The following is a 20,388-nucleotide window of genomic DNA, read 5'->3' as shown; positions in this document are numbered from 1 at the left end:
ACATTAAGCTCAGGCAGTTCTCTTAACTACCTGAAAAGTTTGTTCCAGTATCAGCATTTTATAAAATTAAAAAAAATGAAGGATAGAGGAGTTGAATGATATCCAAAGTCACAAACCTAGAGAATGAGGAGTTAAGGGGGCGAAAAAGCAGGTCTATCTAACTCCAAAGTCCATTTTCTTATCCTCTAATCTCTTCTTGCTTTCCAGAATTCAGGTCAACATGTTTTTTGGTTGAAGCTTCTAATAAAAAATACATGAATTTCTCCCATTGTATTTTCACTCAGTGCAAGAGTAGAGACAGGATGGTATAAAGTGCCTGATGTCAAGAACAGAGCTAGAGGTGAGAAGACCTTGGTTCTGATTCTGGCCAGCTATCACTTTGCCAAACCACATAAATTCTTTAGCTTACTATTTTTTAATCTATAAAATGAGATAATGCCTGGATCAAAAAACTATGGTACATTTACACAATGGAATTCTATGCTGCAGAAAGGAAGAAGGAACTACTACCCTTTGCAACATCATGGATGGAACTGGAAAGCATTATGCTGAGCGAAATAAGCCAGGCGGTGAAAGACAAATACCATATGATCTCATGGTTAACAGGAATCTAAACAAAACAAACAAGCAAGCAAAATATGACCAATGACACTCAAATACGGAACAGGCTGACAGGGTCCAGAGGGGAGAGGGGAGAGAATCATAGGGAAAAAGGGGATGGACTCACATGAACAAGTATAAAGGACACATGGACAATAACTAAGGGTGGGGGGCGGAAATGGGAGGGAGGCGGGGAGCATGGGGCGGGGGGCGGGCAGGGTTGGGAATATAAGACAGAAAGCTGTACTTGAACAAGAATTAAATAAAAAAATTATTTAAAATGAGATAATGCAACTGTTCTCCTACTTTACATGATTGATAGCAAAATAGAAGAGGAGAATACATATGAAAGTATTTTAAAAAAGTAATGCATCATTATAGCACATACTGTTTAAATACTTTACCCATTTCTTATTTCAAAAAAAGTATTTCAGATAATATAAGGCACAGATGTAGATTCTGAAAAATAACTATTACAAATAAAGAATTTTTAAAATAACAATTTTGGTACACTTTTATTACTTTTTCCTAGAACCAACCCTGATTTTAATTTGTAGCACATTATATAACACATCAGTAATTTTTTTCTCCCCTTAGTGATTAAAAGTGGCTAATAACTCCTTTAACAGTTTGGAAGTGCGGTGGTATATTCTTGATGTGACAGGCTTATTTCCTTCTTTATCTCATCCTTAAACTAATATGAATATATTGTCTCTTTATTTTTTATTATTATTTCTTAAGTCTATACACACTTATTATAAATAATATTATAAATGTTTAGAGAGCATATAGCATACCAGACATTTTTCTAGGAGCTAGCAAAAATGATGTAAATAAGAGCTATCCAAGAAAGATATAAAACCTACTACCATATTCTGTGGTGTTAAGAGCAAACATCTATTTAACAAGTATAATTCTTCTCAGGCTAAACATGTATTGAATTAGAAGTTCCTACAAAATTGTGAAAATAAGTATTTTTATGTTTCATTCTACTTTTATGCAAGTATACTCAAGAAAATGATGAAAATGCTTACTTACTCGTACACCTTTAGGACCTGGATTACCTTCTGGTCCAGCTAATCCCTAGTGTGAACAAAAGACATCACCATCATATTACAGTATTTTTAGAGAGTTGTTGGTAGATTAACAAAAGGTATAAAGAGGTATAATTTTCATAAGTATAAAACTCAAAACTCTGTATACTTAATGAAGACTATATACATTCAAGTTATTTTAGAATTTTGGGACCATAAGAGGCACTAAATATAATCTATACATGAATATATTTTAGGTATCTAAATAAAGTAGATTAATACATATCATCAGATATAAAAAATAATTTTTCCTTAAATTATTCTCATTGGAAACCTGTGCTCTTTTAAAATACTTCTAATTAACTTATCTGAAATATATTCCCAAAAATAAGCATTTATTTAAAAGTAAATGCTTTTTAATTTCATATCGAGTCCATATATTTGAGTATTTTCAGTATATTTATATTTTTCATATTAATAAATCATCACTTGGTGGTAAGACTCTAACATACAATATCCTCAATGTATTTTTAAAGACTTAAATAATGAAATTCTTAAAATGACAAATTATTTTTTGGCATTTTAACTTCCCTCATTCTTGAGAATAAGAAAAATATTAAAAAGGTAGTTTTTTTAATATGCTAATGAACAATTAATTTCAAGAGTAAGTAATCAATTCATGAAAACATAAGAAAGACAATGTGTCCTATTATTACTCTACATAAAGTAGGGAAAGTAAGAAATTAGAGGAAATAACTATAAAATTATTAGAATGAATTTTCAAAAACAGTACACAAAATTAAATTCAGTTCATATAAGGCAGTGACATAATGTAGGGCACTGCCAGCTGTGTCCCAAGTTTTTATAACCGTGTTATTTAAAAATTATGTTTATTATACAGAGTCTTAACTCTTACCATTACTACATTTTTAGTCAGTGGCAGCATTGTAAAGTCAGTAGCGGGGTTATTTTACAATCCCATTTGACCCTCAGGCATTTATGTTTTGAAGGTATATAGCATCAAACAGTCTTAAAAGCCTCACTCCCATTTTAAATAATACTTTCTGCAGTAAAACTCATGATGGATTTTTACAATTTTGATTTTGAAATTATTAAGTAATTTATAATTAATCAATTATAATTACAATTACTCTGAGTAATTAATCATTTAAAAAATAAATCAATAATCATTCAAACACTGACTCTCAAAATCAAAACATAAAATATATTAATGAAGATGAAAAAAAAGAAGTGTAAATATAGTTACCTCACCTGCCTGCCAGGGTAACCATGTGAACCAATATTACCAGTGGATCCTGGGATTCCCTGAAGTGAAGAATAAGAACACATCAAAGTCGAAAGAAGCCCAAGAAAACAAACTAGATTCATTCATAATACCCAAGTTTGTTAAACAATTTTTTTCTCATAAAAATAATAATATATTGTTTATTGAAATCATCTGCTTGAAATAAAAATGACCCCAAATTGCTAAAAATAAGTAAATAAAACTTAGGTTAGGACCCTAAATGAGACATTGAATATTAATAATAAAAATCTGGGATGGGCCCTGGCTGGTGTAGCTCAGTGGATTGAGCACGGGCCTGGGAACCACACGATCACGGTTCGATTCCCAGTCAGGGCACATGCCTGGGTTGCACGCCAGTTCCCAGCAGGGGACTCAAAAGAGGCAACCATACATTGATGTTTCTCTCCTCTCCTTCCCTTCCTCTCTAAAGATAAATAAATAATATCTTTAAAAAAATCTGGGATGGAAAAATCCAGTGTTACATAAATAGGAAGGCATTTATTATAAAGAGTGGGTGCATTTCTTAATAATCACTCTTTTTCAATTTTATCTTTTTATTAATTTTTGATTGTTGTTTAAGTACGGTTGTCTGCATTTTCCTCCCACCACTCACCCCAACCCCAGCCATCCCCACCTCCCACCCTTGATCCTTCCTCTCTTTGGTGTTATCCATGTGTCTTTATACATGTTCCTGAAATCCCTCCCCCTTTTCTCCCTTTTATCCACTCCCACCTTCCCTCTGGTTACTGTCAGTTTGTTCTTAATTTCAATGTCTCTGGTTATATTTTGCTTGCTTGTTTGTTTTGTTAACTAGTTTCCACTTATAGGTGAGATCATATGGTATTTGTCCCTCACTGCCTGGCTTATTTCACTTAGCATAATGTTCGCCAGATCTAGCCATGCTGTTGCAAAGGGTAGGAGCTCCTTCTTTCTTTCTGCTGCATAGTATTCCATCAAGTGAATGTACCATAGTTTTTTGATCCATTCATTTATTGATGGGCACTTAGGTTACTTCCAGCACTTGGTTATTGTGAATTGTGTTGCTATGAACATTTGGGTGTGTAGGTTCTTTTGAATAGTCTCCACTCCAGGAAGACAAACAACACAATTAAAAAATGGGCAAAGGACTTGAACAGATACTTCTCCAAAGAGGACATACAGAGATCCCATAGACATATGAAAAGATGCTCAGCATCACTGGCCATCAGAGAGATGCAAATTAAAACCACAATGAAATACCACTTCACACCAGTGAGAATGGCCATCATTAACAAATCAACAAACAACAAGTGTTGGAGAGGTTGTGGAGAAAAGGGAACCCTACTGCACTGTTGTTGGGAATGCAGACTGGTGTAGCCACTGTGGTAAACAGTATGGAATTTCTTCAGAAAACTAAAAGTGGAACTGCCTTTCGACCAGACAATTCCACTGCTGGGATTATACCCTAAGAGCCCTGAAATACCACTCTCTTTTTTAGTTGAATTCCTTGTTGGCTCAGTTATCTGCAACTCTTCTCAACTGTCTGAGCATAAGGCCCACAAGACTAAATGGGGCCATGAACTTCACAACCAACCTCTTCAGCCTTCCTAATGTAAACTTATTCTGCAAATCTGATTACATAAATGCATAGTAAGTGGTGAACACCTGTATCATGATACAGTTCTATCTAAAAAGTCACATAGTAACTTCGGATATAACTCATTTTGAATTGGTAACTTTGTGTTTTTTATTCAAAACAAGTGTGCTCAAGGGAGGCTGATCCATGGAGACTCAAAGGTATTGGAAAGGAAATATGCTGCAGAAATGGTGGGAACAGTAAGAAGAACTACTTCCACCGATTTTTAGTTTCTTTCATTGATATGTTATTCATTCATTCATCCTTCAATTTATTCAGAGCTTATGTCTACTATATAATTCTTGAAGAACAAGGCCTTTGGGGGATTCTGATGCACATGAAAGTCTGAGAATCACTGAAATAATGTAATTTGTTTGAATTTGAAATAATGTACTTTTGTCCTGAATTTGTTTCAAAATAACTTGGGGAAGAAGTGACGATTGGTGGGGGCCCATATGAAAGAAAGTTGGTAGTGAGTTGATAATTGTTGCAGCTGGGTGATGGGTACATGGGGTTCATTATAACTACAATCTCTACTGGTATATGTGTTTGGAAGTTTTCCATAAGAAAAAAGTTCACAAAAATCCCCCCAAAATAATAATAATTCTTAAAGAAAAAAATGCCAGAAGAATGTGTGCTGAGCTGCCTTTACTTCAACTGGTGACAGCTTTGCTAAATGTCATAGATTCCTTATTTATTGGATAAAATTCATTTCCCACTTGCTGTTTCTGAGAAGAGAGGACAAAATACACCAGCCCTTTGCCCATCTGCTCTGAAATAAACAGAAGAGTGTTACCTCCATTTTAAGTACAGAAACATTACAAAACTCTAAAGTACAAAAAGTCTAGAGAATGAGGACCAAGGTAAATGCAAGTAAGAATCACAGTTGAAAGGTTTTGCCCTCCCATCCTATTAGACACATAGGCTCCTAGTATATCTTTCTTTCCACTTTTCTCAGAATCCATCTCTCAATTTTATTGTCTCATTTTGCTCCCTTCTGTCTCTCTTCCTTCCCTTGCTCCTCCGACAAGTACCATTTACCAAGCACTTTTTTATGTGCCAATCACTATACCAAGTACTTTACATCTACTTTACACCACCTATGAGTTAGATATTATTTTCTCCACTGTACATATGGAAGAACTAACATACAGGGAAGTTATGAAACTTATCCAACATGCCAGAGTAAGTAGCAGAGCCTTGGAATGAACCCAGATATACATACATGCATATACACATGTACATACAGACAGATGGACAATATACATATATATATCACAATGGTCAATTTAACAAATTGTGAATAAACAGTGACCTTCTGACAATTACAGGATAAAATTCTTGTCTACAAGTGAAGAGATTATACCCTTTGAATTTCAGAAACCATATTTACATACTAGATATCACCTTATTAATGTTACATTTATTTTAGTTCTACAATAACATTTTTAGCACTGCCATGTGCCCAGAACTATTTCAAGTATTTCATATATATATATTGTAACTTATTCTGCTTAAGCCCTATAATGTAATAGTTATCCCTATTCGACAGATGAGAAAAATGAGCCATGACATGTTTGTTACCAGTGGAAAGAAGTTAGGATTTAGCCCTGGCTGGTGTAGCTCAGTGGATTGAGCGCAAGCCTGCGAACCAGAGGATCTCGGTTTGATCCCCAGTCAGGGCACATGCCTGGGTTGCAGGCCGGTTCCCTGCAGGCCAGTTCCCAGCAGAGAAGGCAGGAAAGGCAACCATACATTGATGTTTCTCTCCCTCTCTCCTTCCCCTCTAAAGATAAATAAATAAATAAAATCTTTTAAAAAAAGAAGTTAGGATTTAAATAAGCAAATCTAACTCCTGGGACTACCATTCAAAGGTGTCTTTCTAGTATAGCTTGGAAGTGCAAATAACTTCCAATAGTACTCTAGGGAAAACCCTCTGATTAAGAGATTTGCCCCGGTCTATTTACAACTGCTTCCTTTATGCCCCGTCCAATTCTGAAATACAAAGACCAATATTCAGATGTTTGCAAAACCTTGTCTTTAGGTATGACAATAGAAATGAGTGAAACAAATTTAAAATGCTGTTTTTATCTTGAAGGTCACTACCTGACTAATGCCTACCACCACCCCTTTCCTAGCCAAATTAGGTTAATTAACTTCAATTAAAAACCAATCTGTTATAGACATAAATCTGATTTTGAATGGATTCTCACAGAATGTGTTAAAAAAAAAAACATGTGGCAAGCTAAACCATTCCAGCAGCACAGAGAAATACACAAAAGAACTCCAAAGGATGGCTAAATTCAGCTATGCTGGAATAGCAGTAAACAAAGCAAACAAATAAGCCTTCAGCATAGACTTAAATGGCATGAACACATGCCAAGTCAACTATACCCTAAAATCACTGCGATGACCACAGAAGCCCAAAAGAAACTCAAAACGAACACGACAACTCAATTCACTCTGCACTTAAAAATGTTTTTGAGACAATGGCTCACTTAAATCTTTAGATAGAAGGGAGGATTTTAGGCACAAAGTTGAACCTTATGGCCTCTGGAGGAGTTGGGGATAAGAAGCCTGCCCCAAGCCCACTTCATGCTCCAAGCATTAAAGCATGAGTCAGTCAGACTTCATGGAGAATCTGGGTTGATCCTATATCTCAGTTTTCTCCTTAGTACAATAGAATAACAACATCTAGGTCACAGAATTACTGTGTGGATAAAACAGAATTATGTGCAAAACATATATTTAAAATTGGGGTGACGGCAATCAGCCTTAATGATGCTGAGATTCGATTAGTAAACATATGGAGACACTCAATTAGTGATTACACCACTACAAATTGTAGTTAACAAGTACTGCAGTTTGGCAACTAATAAAAATTCAGTGAGTTAGAGATCTTATTGCCAGAGCTTGCACAGATGACATAAATACTTTTCAAAATGTTTGCTGACCAATTTATAGATATTTACAAATTTTCCAGAAGTGAATGTCTTCTGGCAAAGTAGTTAGGCTCCTCTTAATAATCATAGCATTTTTATACTTGAAATACAAAATGATACTAGTTGTTCCTCACAGTTATCAAATTTTGCCTTTTTCTGAAAATAATTAGAATAGAAAGTAAGAACTGATTCCAAAATACATTTTTCAACCTTTAAAATTGATTTTAGACTTTAAATAAACATAACACTTACAGAACAATAACATGCATATTAATAGAACTAGGTCATAAAGCAGTCATGTGAGGACGGGTCGTTACTGACACAAGATCAGTTTTTCATTTTCTTATAAAATATTAGGTTTTCTTCACTGGAATCCATACACGTCTTAGAAAGCAGTATTCTATGGTTTTTTCCCCTCCACATTCCCCCTCCCACCCTAGTGCATTTCACCCATAAAAACTGAAATGCTTTTCAGTAACTGTTTAATCTTCAGGAATCTGAAATTGTACCTTTTATGCTTTGCTTGCCACGTCTAGTAACTGGTAATCTTGTGCCTCAGAGACTGAACAGAGTGCACTGTCCCACTTAACACAGAGGAAATAGAAAATTGGCTTTCTTCATTAATATCTTCCCCTCAAGTGACAATCTCCAGCAATTTTGTTGCTGCTATTGAGCTCCCTTTATGGCTTCCCGAGGCTCTCCACTGAACCTCCAACGACAGAATCTGTCACACTGGTTAGTTTCCGACCTCCTATCCTTTCGCTGCTGTATTCATACTATCCTACTGTATACTGCATTGAAAACAAGAGATATGACCTTTTTTTCTATGACAAAATGATACAATATTTTCTGGTGGGAAAGAGAACGAATAACAGAACTAAAGACCAGGTGCTGTGGTTCCGAACTTTGGACTGTAAGTGTGCCTGAGTGTGTATGTTTACAATGGACAGCAGCTTAACACTATCCTGATTTGGAGTGCTGTTGAAATTTATTTGTGTTCCCTACGCAAGGGTCAGGATACGATTTACTGAAGAGGCAAAGCCCTAAAATTGTACAAAATAAACCAGGTGTGTGTGTCTGTGAGCGTGGGGGTATGTGTGTGCATGTGCATGGATAACCATATTTTCTGAGAAAAGAGTTCACATTTGTAAGGTTCCCAGAGAGGGTGGTGGTGAACCATAAAAGTTTAAGAACTGCTGTTCTGGAACTTACTAGGTAGACAGCAAAAGTCAATTTGGAATATGAAGGGAAAAAAAAGAAAAATAAGACTATAATAAACAATTAATTAAAAGTTTGTCCTGTACTAAACAGAGGGAAAATAACTAGCAAATTGAAATAGTAAATTTCAATAGTAAATAGTAAATATTGAAATAAATATTTACTATTGAATAGTAAATATTGAAATATTTATTTGAAATAAATATTTCAAATATTGAAATAGTAAATTTCAATTTACTAATTGAAGAAATCTCCCAATGAAGTTCTCTAGGGAGTATCTTTTCTCACTGGAGGTACAGCTTTGCAAAGGAAATACTTACTTGTTCCCCTCGGAGTCCTGGGAGGCCTGGATGTCCTTTGAGACCCTGCAAGGGCAAAGCAGAGAACTTGCTATGAAAAGTAAACCCACACAAGCCAAATAGTATGCACAGGCTTTGAGTTGCCTTGTACCCCAACTTATAGTTTCCTCATCAATATACATGCAATTCTTACTAATTTATTTCTTAATACATTTGATCTTTTCAATAAGTAATTTTTATTACAAAAATTCTTACTAATATCCTTAATTATGTTTGAGTATTATTTCAATGATTTGTTATTATCAACTAAAATTGTAGCACAGTATCAAATAAAGAGCAGCATCTTTTATAAAGGCTGGTGTCTAGCAATGATCTGCTAAATTTCATTAAAGCTTTTTAAAAGTTAGTTTTAGTTCATTAATGCTAAAACAACAGGCCATAAGCCATAATCTATTTGTAATTACTGAAAAACTGGACCACATCCATGCAGTTTATTTAATTCAAATTATTGTCATAACACTCCATGAGTGAGCTAGGACAAATAAAAGAGCCTGTTTGTAAGTCCATTAAAAGGATTTGTAAAAAGCTAAGAAATTAGTAACAAATGTTATATGTTGATTATACCTCAATTAAAAAAAGAAATTAGCAACAAAAATTCCAAATATTAGAACCAAAATTCAATATTAAAAGTGAGATCATATGGTATTTGGTTTTTACCACCTGGCTTATTTCATTTAGCATAATGCTCTCCAGTTTCGCCCATGCTGTCACAAAGAGTAGGAGTTCCTTCTTTCTTTCTGCTGCATAAAATTCCATTGTGTGAATGTACCATAGTTTTCTGATCCACTCATTTACTAATGGGCACTTAGGTTGCTTCTAGCACTTGGCTATTGTAAATTGTGCTGCTAAGAACATTGGAGTGCATAGGTTCTTTTGGATGTCTCTGGTTATTTTGCTTGCTTGTTTGTTTTGTTGATTAGGTTCCACTTAAACCTCACAAGCACACAAAATATAACCAGAGACAAGGAAATTAAGAACAAACTGACAGTAACCAGAGGGGAGGTGGGAGTGGTTAGTAGGGGGGAAGGGGGAAGGGTTTTCAGAACAAGTATAAAGGACACATGGACAAAACCAAGGAGGGTGAGATCAGTGGAGGGAGCTGGGGATGGCTAGGGTGGGGGGAGTGGTGGGAGGAAAATGCAGACAACTGTACTTGAACAACAATAAAAACATTCAATGTTAATTTCTATTATTAACACCCAAAGATATAAAATAAATATTCTTTATCCTCTAGAAATATTTTCTTCTGTGAGCAAAATGAAGCATGCTGAAAGAAAGGGCAGGAAGAAAGAAACAAACACTCTGAAGCTTATTTGTATAGCTCTAATGAACAATCAGTAAATCAACCTACACCTACTAGATTTTTGTGTATACAAAAGAATAAGAAAAAGTTTCTTTTTCAAAGAGCCTCATAGAATTTTAGGTGAACTATTATTCAAAAATCTGAAATAAATTATAGTTTACAAGTATCAAAAACTTCAAATTAATATACTGCAAACTGAAGATAAGTTTTAGAGGTTTCAGGATATAAAGTAATGGAATAAATAGAGTTACTCACTGAGGGTTTATCAACTTGAATTAGTGAATTTGAGAAGGAAATGATGCTTTGGTTAGACAATGAGGAAATTATTAATAGAAGAGGTGCCTATTTAAAAAATAAGAAAATGATTTAAACAGCATTTGAGATGTTAAACTTAGCAGTAAAATGTTTAAGTAGAGAGGTGTCTTAGGAACTACAGAGAAGACTGGAAAAAGTAAGAAAGCAAATTTGAGAGAAAGAGTTTTGTGTTATCTATACATTATATGTAAGCATGTTCGTAGCAAGGAAGTAACAGAATTAAAGGAGGGCAAAGGAAAAGTCCTGTCTGGGAGCTTAGTTCTTTTTTGATTAAGCCATTATAAAGAGAGTGGGGAAGTGGCAATGAGAAAGGGTAAAAGTGGGGGGTGGGGAAAGAAGGAACAAATGGACTTCAGTGAGCTAATAATGTATGCCGGACTTTATGCCAATACTTCCAAATACAATGGTTAATTCCATGACATCTAGGAAGTAGGTGTTTTTCTCATTTTTATAGATAAGAAAACTGGGTTCTGAGAAATTAAATGATTTGACTAGTCATGACAATAAGATGGCAATCATAGTGGTTTGATAAATTGTTCAAGAATTGAGTAACCTGCCCTGTTATTTACTTTATTTGTTACAGTTGTCTGGAATGAAGACTGTCCTTATTTTCATCACTATGTTCAAACAATATACGCCACCAAGACAAATCAACAAAAGTGATGTAGCAGGTAGTTTGACCAAACAGGAGCAGAACGGGAACAACAGGCTAGGTACATAAGGTCACCATGACAGTAAGCTCAGGCAGCCTAGCAAAGGGCAACACTGGGAAAACCAGTATTATAGGGTGGGACCTCACCCCCAGGGTGATCTCTCCTAGAACACAGGTGATCATGAAGTTCAGGCCCTCCCCCGACCTCTCCTCCCTTGGACGTCATAGTTATGTGGTACATAACTTCTCTTACAGAAGGTACAAGGGGGCTGAAGAATGGCCTCATATGACTCCCATACAAGCCCTTGCAGGACCACACCCTTAAGCATTAAGCCCTCAGAACAATGAGGTTCTGGCACACATTAAATAATCTTAAAGACAAGGCCTCCAATCTGTTGATCATAGAGACAGACTTTTGGTCAAACAGGAGGTAACATTTAGATCTCATTTGGATTTCCGCTCCAGGCCCAGAAAAGCAGGAAAACCAGATGAAGTGACCCCACAGCTGACACTGGGACTACATGGAATGACAAATGACCCCCTACTCCAGCACCCGCCAATCAGTAGAGACCAGTATCCTAAAAGGACACACCTGGAAATTTGATGAACATTCAACCAATATCCTCCCCTAAAATCCCTGCATTTGCAGAACAAGTAAACCCTTAAGATGAAGGTTTCTTTGTCTCTCTCCTAAGCTCCAAGGACCCTGCTTTTGCCTCTGTAACATGTTTCCTGAGTCCGCACAGCCCAGCTGGCTCACTTCTTCTACCTCTGTGACTTTCTAAATAAACTTTCGCTTATATTTGAGTTCCTGCTCCGAATTCTTTCTTAACCAAACTCTAGAACTGGGGTTTAACATCTGGTGCTGTTCACTATCAAAAAAAGGAGTTACATTTTCTGAATCACAGTTCTATTAAAGCTATACATTTACTAATAACATCTAATATACCCAATGTTTTAACTGAATTTTGCTCTAAGTTTATATATTTTTAAGATAACTAACAATCAGCCTAATTAGAAAATGATGTTCTCAGAAAATACTGTTCTCAGTTGTCCGGGTGTTATACAAGATCCTACAAATAAAAATATCCATAAAACTAAGTTGTTTTCACTTTTTATAACAGGAAATAAGAAATGTCCTCAGCACTAAGACAGGGGCAGTGGCTCTCTGGGATGAGAAAGCACCTCTGGGAGGATGAGAACTAACGGTTCCCAGGAGCGTGAAGGGAGTCAAGGAATGAGGGGCCAGGGCAAGAGGCACAAAGGTAGACAAATTTTCTACCATAAGCCTATTTCCTTTTCTTCTTAGTTTTAAATATTTACTTATTTACTTATTTTTTATTTCTACAAACCCATGAGTTGAGCAAAATGCTTCTCTTTCTTGGCTACCACCTGATTTTCTGACCAGAGTGTCTTCCCGCCCTTCCCCATGGTGAAACGGAATGCAGCAGTGGTATAATTTCTTGAGCTTACTTTCCCAGCAGCATTTTATAGCAGTGAACCAGGCATGTTAATCACCTTATCTTCCTTATGTCTGATTCCTTTTGGAGGGATTGTCATCCAGAGACTCTGATAAAGGGACAGCACCAAACAGTCATGATCTCTTCTTCCTGAGCTCACTCCTACTCCACCTCCGCCATAAGAGATGGATCCTAATCAAAGGGAGGGCAATACAAAACCTGGCCCATTGCCTATCAGGTCACTAGGAATGAGGAGGTTTATCTAAAAAGGGATACGCTGGGCTAGTCAAGTTTTAAGTTTAAGAGAAAGAAAAGGGAAAGAAAGAGAGGAGGAAGGGAGGAAGGAAGGGTGGGAGGGAGGGAGAGAAGGAGGGAGGGAAGAAAGGAAGGAGGGAAGATTGATTCAGGCGCTCGGTAGTGGAGGGGGCTGAAGCCGGAAAGAGTCACAAAGAAAGGTCAAGAGAAAGAGTTGGGACAATGAGATGCTGCAAGAAAGTTGAAGTATAAAGCAAACAATTTAGAGTAAGCCAAAACTGTTAAGAAAGTTGCCAGAGAAAAATCAAGATGACACAACAAGGCAGATACAGAGAGTAGATGAGTAACAGTAGTAGTAGAAAGTACAGTGAAAAATACACAAACTAATGCTGCCAAGACACTCAGAGCTCCTTTGAATTAGTGCCTGTCTCCATGAAACCACATCTTAATACAGTACCTATACTGTTGAATTCCGTGGTCTCTGCTTCCATTAATGCTGCAGAAAGGACTGAAATAATTCTCCCTCCATTCTTTGCTATTGAAAGTGTTTAAGTAAAACAAACTGTTTTTTGCTTTTTGTTTTACAACTAATAACATAAAGAATAGACCAGGCAGCCTTGGCCAGGTGGCTCAGGTAATTGAAGTATCATCCTAGTCACAAAAAGGTTGTATGTTCAATTCCCAGTCAGGGCACATACTGAAGGCAACCAATCAATGTTTCTCTCTCTCTCCCTGCTCCCCAGAAAATCAATTTAAAAAAAACATATCCTTGGATGAGGATTAAAAAAAATAGAATAGACCAAGCACACTGAGTTCTAGATCCACTTTTGCTGCTAACTAGCTATATCATGAACTTTAAAGTCTTCATTTATTTAATGACAGCACTGAAATAAATTATTACTAAATTTTCTTTTATAGCTAGTATTCTGTGATTACTTGAATCTATAAGAACATCATCACTGTCTCATTTTTTTAAAAATTAGCTTTCAGCATTATGCTGAGCGAAATAAGCCAGGCGGTGAAAGACAAATACCATATGATATCACCGTTAACAGGAATCTAAACAACAAAACAAACAAGCAAGCAAAATATGACCAATGACACTCAAATACGGAACAGGCTGACAGGGTCCAGAGGGGAGAGGGGAGAGAATCACAGGGGAAAAGGGGATGGACTCACAGGAACAAGTATAAAGGACACATGGACAATAACTAAGGTGGGGGGTGGAAATGGGAGGGAGGTGGGGAGCACTGTTGGGGGGCAGGGCTGGGAATATAAGACAGAAAACTGTACTTGAACAATAATTAAATATAAAAAAGAAAATATAATATAAAAATAAAAATAAAAATAAATTAGCTTTCACTGAATGAAAAACAAAGGCATGTACAAGTCAAAGGCCTATATGAGTCAATTCACACTAGGAGGAGTAGGAAGAACTCACGTAAGATTGATGTATGTATCAGAGAAAAACCAGATTCATGGGCATAAGAGCTGAAACAGAGATGGGCACTCTGGGGTATAGTAGAATGGAAGACTGGGTCAGTTGGAGGCTGCTATGATAATCTAGATGAAAGATTGTTACACATGAGATTTGAGTGGTGGAGTCACAGAATATATACAAGCCCCTTAAGGACTTTAAACTTAATTTCAGCTGCTTGTCTATTTTATTCCATATGGGTATCACCAGTGCCTAGAATAGTCCCTGACACATAATAAGTGCTCATTAGTTCATTGATGGAGGGACTTGTATGAATGAATGAACTAATGGAAAGACTTAGATGTACTTGAGAATTACTTGGGTGGAAAATAAATTCTAAGTATTTAATGGTATCTCAATTCTTTTCATGTTGGAAGGTGACAAGTTAGAGAAAGAATATGTTTTTGTTACTTTTAATATATTATTATATCTGCAATATACAGTTAGCACCATTATTGTTTAAAAACCTCCATTTATTTCCTAACTTTTTGACTATAGTCTATAAAGTTTTTAAAAGCAAAAGAAATATGTCCTTGGGAAACTGCCTACATTAAAGCTTTGGCAAAACCCCAACTTTGGAATTGGCCATTCCATTGAAAAAAATTAGTTTACATTGTGGTCTTTGGAAAATACTACTTGAGTTACTGTTTTATATACTAACATAAGAAGAATAACAAAAAATGTTCAGTGACAAAAAACATGTGATTTTTCTCTAATGAATGCATGGAAAAATACCGACAGGAAAATTTACAAATTGTGCTTTAGAACAGAATAAAAACTCATTACAATGAGTTATAGAATTGTCTCAGTTTTGGTTGTGATGGAAAGTTGCCTTACCAAGAAATCCAATTATACATGGGGCTCAGAATGAAATTATAACCCAGAGACTTTCATTTTAATACTGATACTTATTTTAACAAGGATTTGAACCACAGCAAATATGTTATCAATAAGTGACTACACAGGACAAAAAAAAAAAAAGAAAGACAAAGAAAACATACAAGTTTTCTTTTTATGAAAACATAACAAGATATATTTAGGGATGGGAAAGGCACAAATTTTAAATGCATACCTGAATTTTACCCAAATAATTAAAATTTGGATACATAAATAAAACCATTTATATACAGGCCATCCTCTTGTGCATGTATATAAAACCTTTCTATACAGGTCCTTAGTATAGGACCATAAAACTGACTATACAAACTGAAATCATGCAAAGCAATCTTTTTTTTTTAAAGATTTTACTTATTTATCATTAGAAGAGAAGGGAAGGAGAAAGGGAGAAAAACATCAATGTATGGTTGCCTCTCATGCGTCCCCTGCTGGGAACTGGCCTGCAACCCAGGCATGTGCCCTGACTGGGAATTGAACTGCGATCCTCTGGTTTGCAGGCCCACGCTCAACCCACTGAGCTACACCAGCTAAGGCCAAAGCAATCCTAATAATGGGAAGAGTTACAATCCTTCTGTGACCTTTAAAAACTTTTGTCAAAATGTAAAAGTTCCATCAGTTATATTTGTATAGGGAAATAAAAATGATGACCACGAGGACCAAGTGAAAGGGCACAGTCAACTAAACCTAAAAACAACATTGTTCATTCATTTACAAATCTGTGCTTGTCATGTGCTGGACACTGAGCTGAGGCACCACAAGGAATAAAATACAGTCTTTGCTCTTAAGGACTCCTATTGTGCTGCTGTCTGAAAGCAAAGATTACATTTTCTTTTTCTGTAATGTAGTGTGACATTACAGATTAAGTAGTTTCAAATTTCTATTAAATTTGTCAAACACAGCAGGACTCATCTCAGCAATGCTTTGAGGAATGCAGAGAAAGGCCTGTAACCATGTTTTGACCAAAATAAGCAGAGAAAGTTATGGCAAAACTGAGAATGGTGATAAGATGACCACAGCTGACCAAAAAAGAAGCCCCAAAGCAAGAATTCAGCATTAGATAGAAACTAACAGCCATGGTCATGTAAGCACTTCTTGGGGTAATGAATTTCTCAATGCCTAAGAGTAAGCACTTTGTTTTGTTTTATTTTTATTTAACAGATGAATGATTCCAGATAACTGCAGAGCTTGAGGAGACTCACAGAATGAGTGAGTTTGAATGAGTTTGAATGCCATACAAACCGCTCTATTCCACAACCCCTCCACCCTTGTCCGGGACCAAACTTCCCTCAGGCACAAAACAGGCTGCTGCCCGCCTAGGTCTCCAACTCCTCCCATACTGACCCACTAACCTGCTTGCATTAGTGCTCCATTTTCACTGTGGTCCCACCAACATCTTTAGCCCTTCTCAACTAGGTCTCAAGGAGGAAAAACAGCATAATAAACTATTTCTCAAAATGGTGCTACCTGACAGATGACAGCATTTTCTGAGGACATGGAAATTTTTTAAAGAACTTTCTGGAAACTAAAATACTTTCAGCCAAATGCACTTATTGTTAATGTTAGAATGTCAATCATAAGAGCCAGGCTGAGGAAAATGTCTTTGGACACAGGGAAGTTTTCAAAGTCCCACAAATTACACCACTCTGGCAACCACTGGCCAGCCTGTGGGGGCGTTTGGTACTGCTCGGCCTTGTTCTCGGCTTCCCCCACCATTAGTGGGAATGACAGCTTGCGGAGAAGGGAGGTGGTGGCAGTGGTGACAGCAGTGACAGCACAGGCCTCAAGATGCAGCATTTGTAGTGAACTTTCAGGACTGCCCTGGGACCGGGAACCCGCCCAGAGTAAAACATAGCTCTGCAGATTTTTGCAGGAATAATGGAAAAGTGAACAGAAGAATTTACTACAAAGAATAGAATTCTTATTTCTCTATCCACCACTGATTCTACTCCAGTCCTGAGTTTTATTGCTGTTGCTCCTTCTTACTGTCCTTGTTTTACATACATTATGAAAAGCTGCATAGTTTTTGAGTGACTGATAAATCACAGTGCATTCCACTTGATGCTTTCAGGGATTTTTTCCTTTTTAAGCTTTATAGAGATATTAATTGTGCACCCCTTTATAGAGATATTAATGGAACTATTTTCTAAAATAATTAAAATAGTTCCTCTAGAATAAAATAAGAATTCACACTGATTTATAATTATTACTAAAACTACTGTAGTTAGTATGCTTGATATTCAGAATAATACTGCCATACATTATTCTTAAAAATCTGTTTTAACACGTGTGCCTTATTTCACAGTTGCTCTGAGTTATAACTTCATGCTAACATGTACTTAACTACGCCCATCTGGCTGATCCTTCTAATCCTAAAAAAAAAAAATTGCTTCAACTGAAATCACTGTTAATGTTCTTACAATTTTAAATAGTAGAGTTCCAATATTAATATAGGAACTGATTAGCTGTATTAAAAAACAATTTAAAAATCTATCTAGAGTCCAAGCTCAGAATTATGACTCCAGTCTTCCATCCAACTCAACATGTACCCTGGACCAAACTTACCTGCTTTTTGGCACGAATTTAGACATTTAGTGGGAATTGAAACATTCTCCAGTGCATAGGAAAATGAGAGTTATATGGAGGTAGCTAAATTGAGGAAATGTAACAAGTCAATCTGGAGAAGCACATTGGTTGTTGAAGATGTTAATAATGATTTTTAAAAATAGTCCAGGGGAGAGAGATAAAAAGAGGGTAAGAAAAAAAGCAAACCAAAAAGCTATACTGAAGAGTGAAAGAAAATATTGCTGCTGATTTACCTGCTTTGTCATTTCTGACTCAAAATTAATTCTAGTTTTCAAAACATTTTTATATTAATCTTCTGTTTATTTGTCTCAACAGTTTTGAAGAGTTGTCAGTATTCTCTACATAATTTTCTTGAAGCCATTTTAAAGATTACGTGATATGGCTTATATTAGAGGAATCTCAGTATGTCCAGAATCTCCCTAAGAAAAGGAATAATGAAGTCATTATTCTCTGTCATCCAAAGCCATATTCACTTCCTTGGCCTCCTGAAAAACAAAATTTTACTTCTTCTTGCATACATACTTGACATGGTCAGAATACTGAAATACATATCTAATACTGGCTTAAAGAACTAATTAATCAATTAATTAATGGGCAGTACACAAAGCTATTAAGAACACACTGATATATCAAACAGGCTTGGTCTGAGTCTAACTCTACAATTAACAACTGCATGGCCTGGGTGAGTTATTTAACTCTTTTATGCTTCAGCCTGTTTATGACATACTGACATAGCACTATCCTCAAATTGCTGTTTTTAGTTGAAAAGAAACGGGGCTCAGCAGAGACAGGAACCTTGCACACAATAACAGAGCTACCATTCATCACAGTGGTACTAGTTGTGATAATTCATAAAATAGTTGAATAAATAAAAATGTGTAATAAACTCTACACTAATTAAAACCCAAGTACCTTATTCATCTCTTATAATATGAACAGGATAGTTAAAAGCACAGTGGATTCCACGTCAGTAAGTTTTATCCCTCAGCCCTTCCGTAACTGAGTGACCCTGAGCCATTCTCTTAACTTCATTGGGCTTATCTGAGATACCTTGCTTACGACAGGAATAAGTTTAGTTCTTGTCTTGACTATAGAATTCATCTACCATTTCAGAGATAGAACTGGAACGATGAAAGAATAGAAGACCCTAGGTTACAGGTAATATGAGCCATTATTCTAGGTTGTCTTAGCATGGATCCTGTCTGCAGAAAGCAACTGAGAGTGGCCTAGGTAGTTCAAACATAAATCAAAATTAGTAAACTCCATAAAACAGCTCATAACTTACCTACACATTCTAGTCAATGATCAATCTCATCTTTTCCCATTTCATACAAAGCACAGGAACAGTCTATCAAGTTCATTTTGAATGTATTTCTACTGTATATTTGTGTTAAAGTAAGATATTGCACACAGACAGTGTGCTGAAAACTTGTTCCAAGCCTGCTCTATGGAAAGTTAGTTCAGGTTTAGATTGAATCCTTATGTCCTTTTGCTAGCAAAACATTTTTTAAAAATCTGTATATAGTTTCCATTATAGATACTCTGAAAGAGGGAAAAACATTCTCAAAAAAACTACAAAATCATTTCAAATATTTCAACACTGTTCTGAACTACTGTCAAATCATAGTAAAACATGGATGTTTCACTTACCAGAAAGTAATTTAGTTTCTAAGTACTTCAAACTAAATCTTTCCTAGAGAAAATTCAGCTATAGCTTATAACTGATAACACAGCAGATCCCTAATTTCTATAGGATTTATTTCTATTAGTTTACAATAAAATCCAGATTTGATTTGATTTTATTGTTATTATTTTTTAAATCCATACCCAAGGATATATTCATTGGTTTTTTAGACAGTGAGGAAGGAGTGGGGAAGGGGGCAGGGCGGGGACAGAAAGAGAAACATCGATCGGTTACCTCCCATACTCACCCTGACTAGGTGAGTCAACCCAGGTATGTGACCTGACCAAGAATCAATACCACAACCTTTTGGTGTAAGGGATGACACTCCAACCAACAGAACCACCCGGCCAGACTTTAAAAGTTTATAAAGTCAGCCCTGGCTGGTGTGGCTCAGTGGTTGAGTGCTGGCCTGGGAATCAAAGGGTTTCCAGTTTAATTCCTTCAAGGGCACATGTCTGGGTGCCAGCCAGGTCCCCAGTGCGAGGAGTGTGAGTGGCAACCACATACATTGATGTTTCTCTCCCTCTCTTTCCCTTTCCCTTCCCCTCTCTAAAAAATAAATAAAATCTTAAAAAATATTTTTAAAAGTTATATAGCAGGAAAAGGAGTCTATGAAACATACACAGTCTATTCTGCAATTTGTTTAAATCAATGCTGTTCTTTCATTTTACTAGATTTACACACACTA

At 36.1% G+C, this 20,388-nt stretch overlaps 1 protein-coding gene across 1 annotated transcript in view; it reads right to left on the bottom strand.

The window, feature by feature from the left end:
- Positions 1-20,388, bottom strand: part of COL24A1 (collagen type XXIV alpha 1 chain) — a 337,900-nt gene that overhangs the window by 257,821 nt on the left and 59,691 nt on the right. The window contains exons 8-10 of the mRNA XM_037060934.1: positions 9,036-9,080; positions 2,907-2,960; positions 1,639-1,683 (exon numbers count right to left, since the gene is read on the bottom strand). Coding sequence (XP_036916829.1) covers positions 1,639-1,683; positions 2,907-2,960; positions 9,036-9,080 — 144 coding nt within the window. The remainder of the gene's footprint in view (positions 1-1,638; positions 1,684-2,906; positions 2,961-9,035; positions 9,081-20,388) is intronic.

This window comes from Sturnira hondurensis, unplaced genomic scaffold (genome assembly GCF_014824575.4).
Source record: "Sturnira hondurensis isolate 20B ecotype Veracruz unplaced genomic scaffold, ASM1482457v3 Scaffold0013063, whole genome shotgun sequence".
Classification (NCBI taxonomy): Eukaryota; Metazoa; Chordata; class Mammalia; order Chiroptera; family Phyllostomidae; genus Sturnira; species Sturnira hondurensis.
This window is presented reverse-complemented; position numbering and strand designations above follow the sequence as displayed.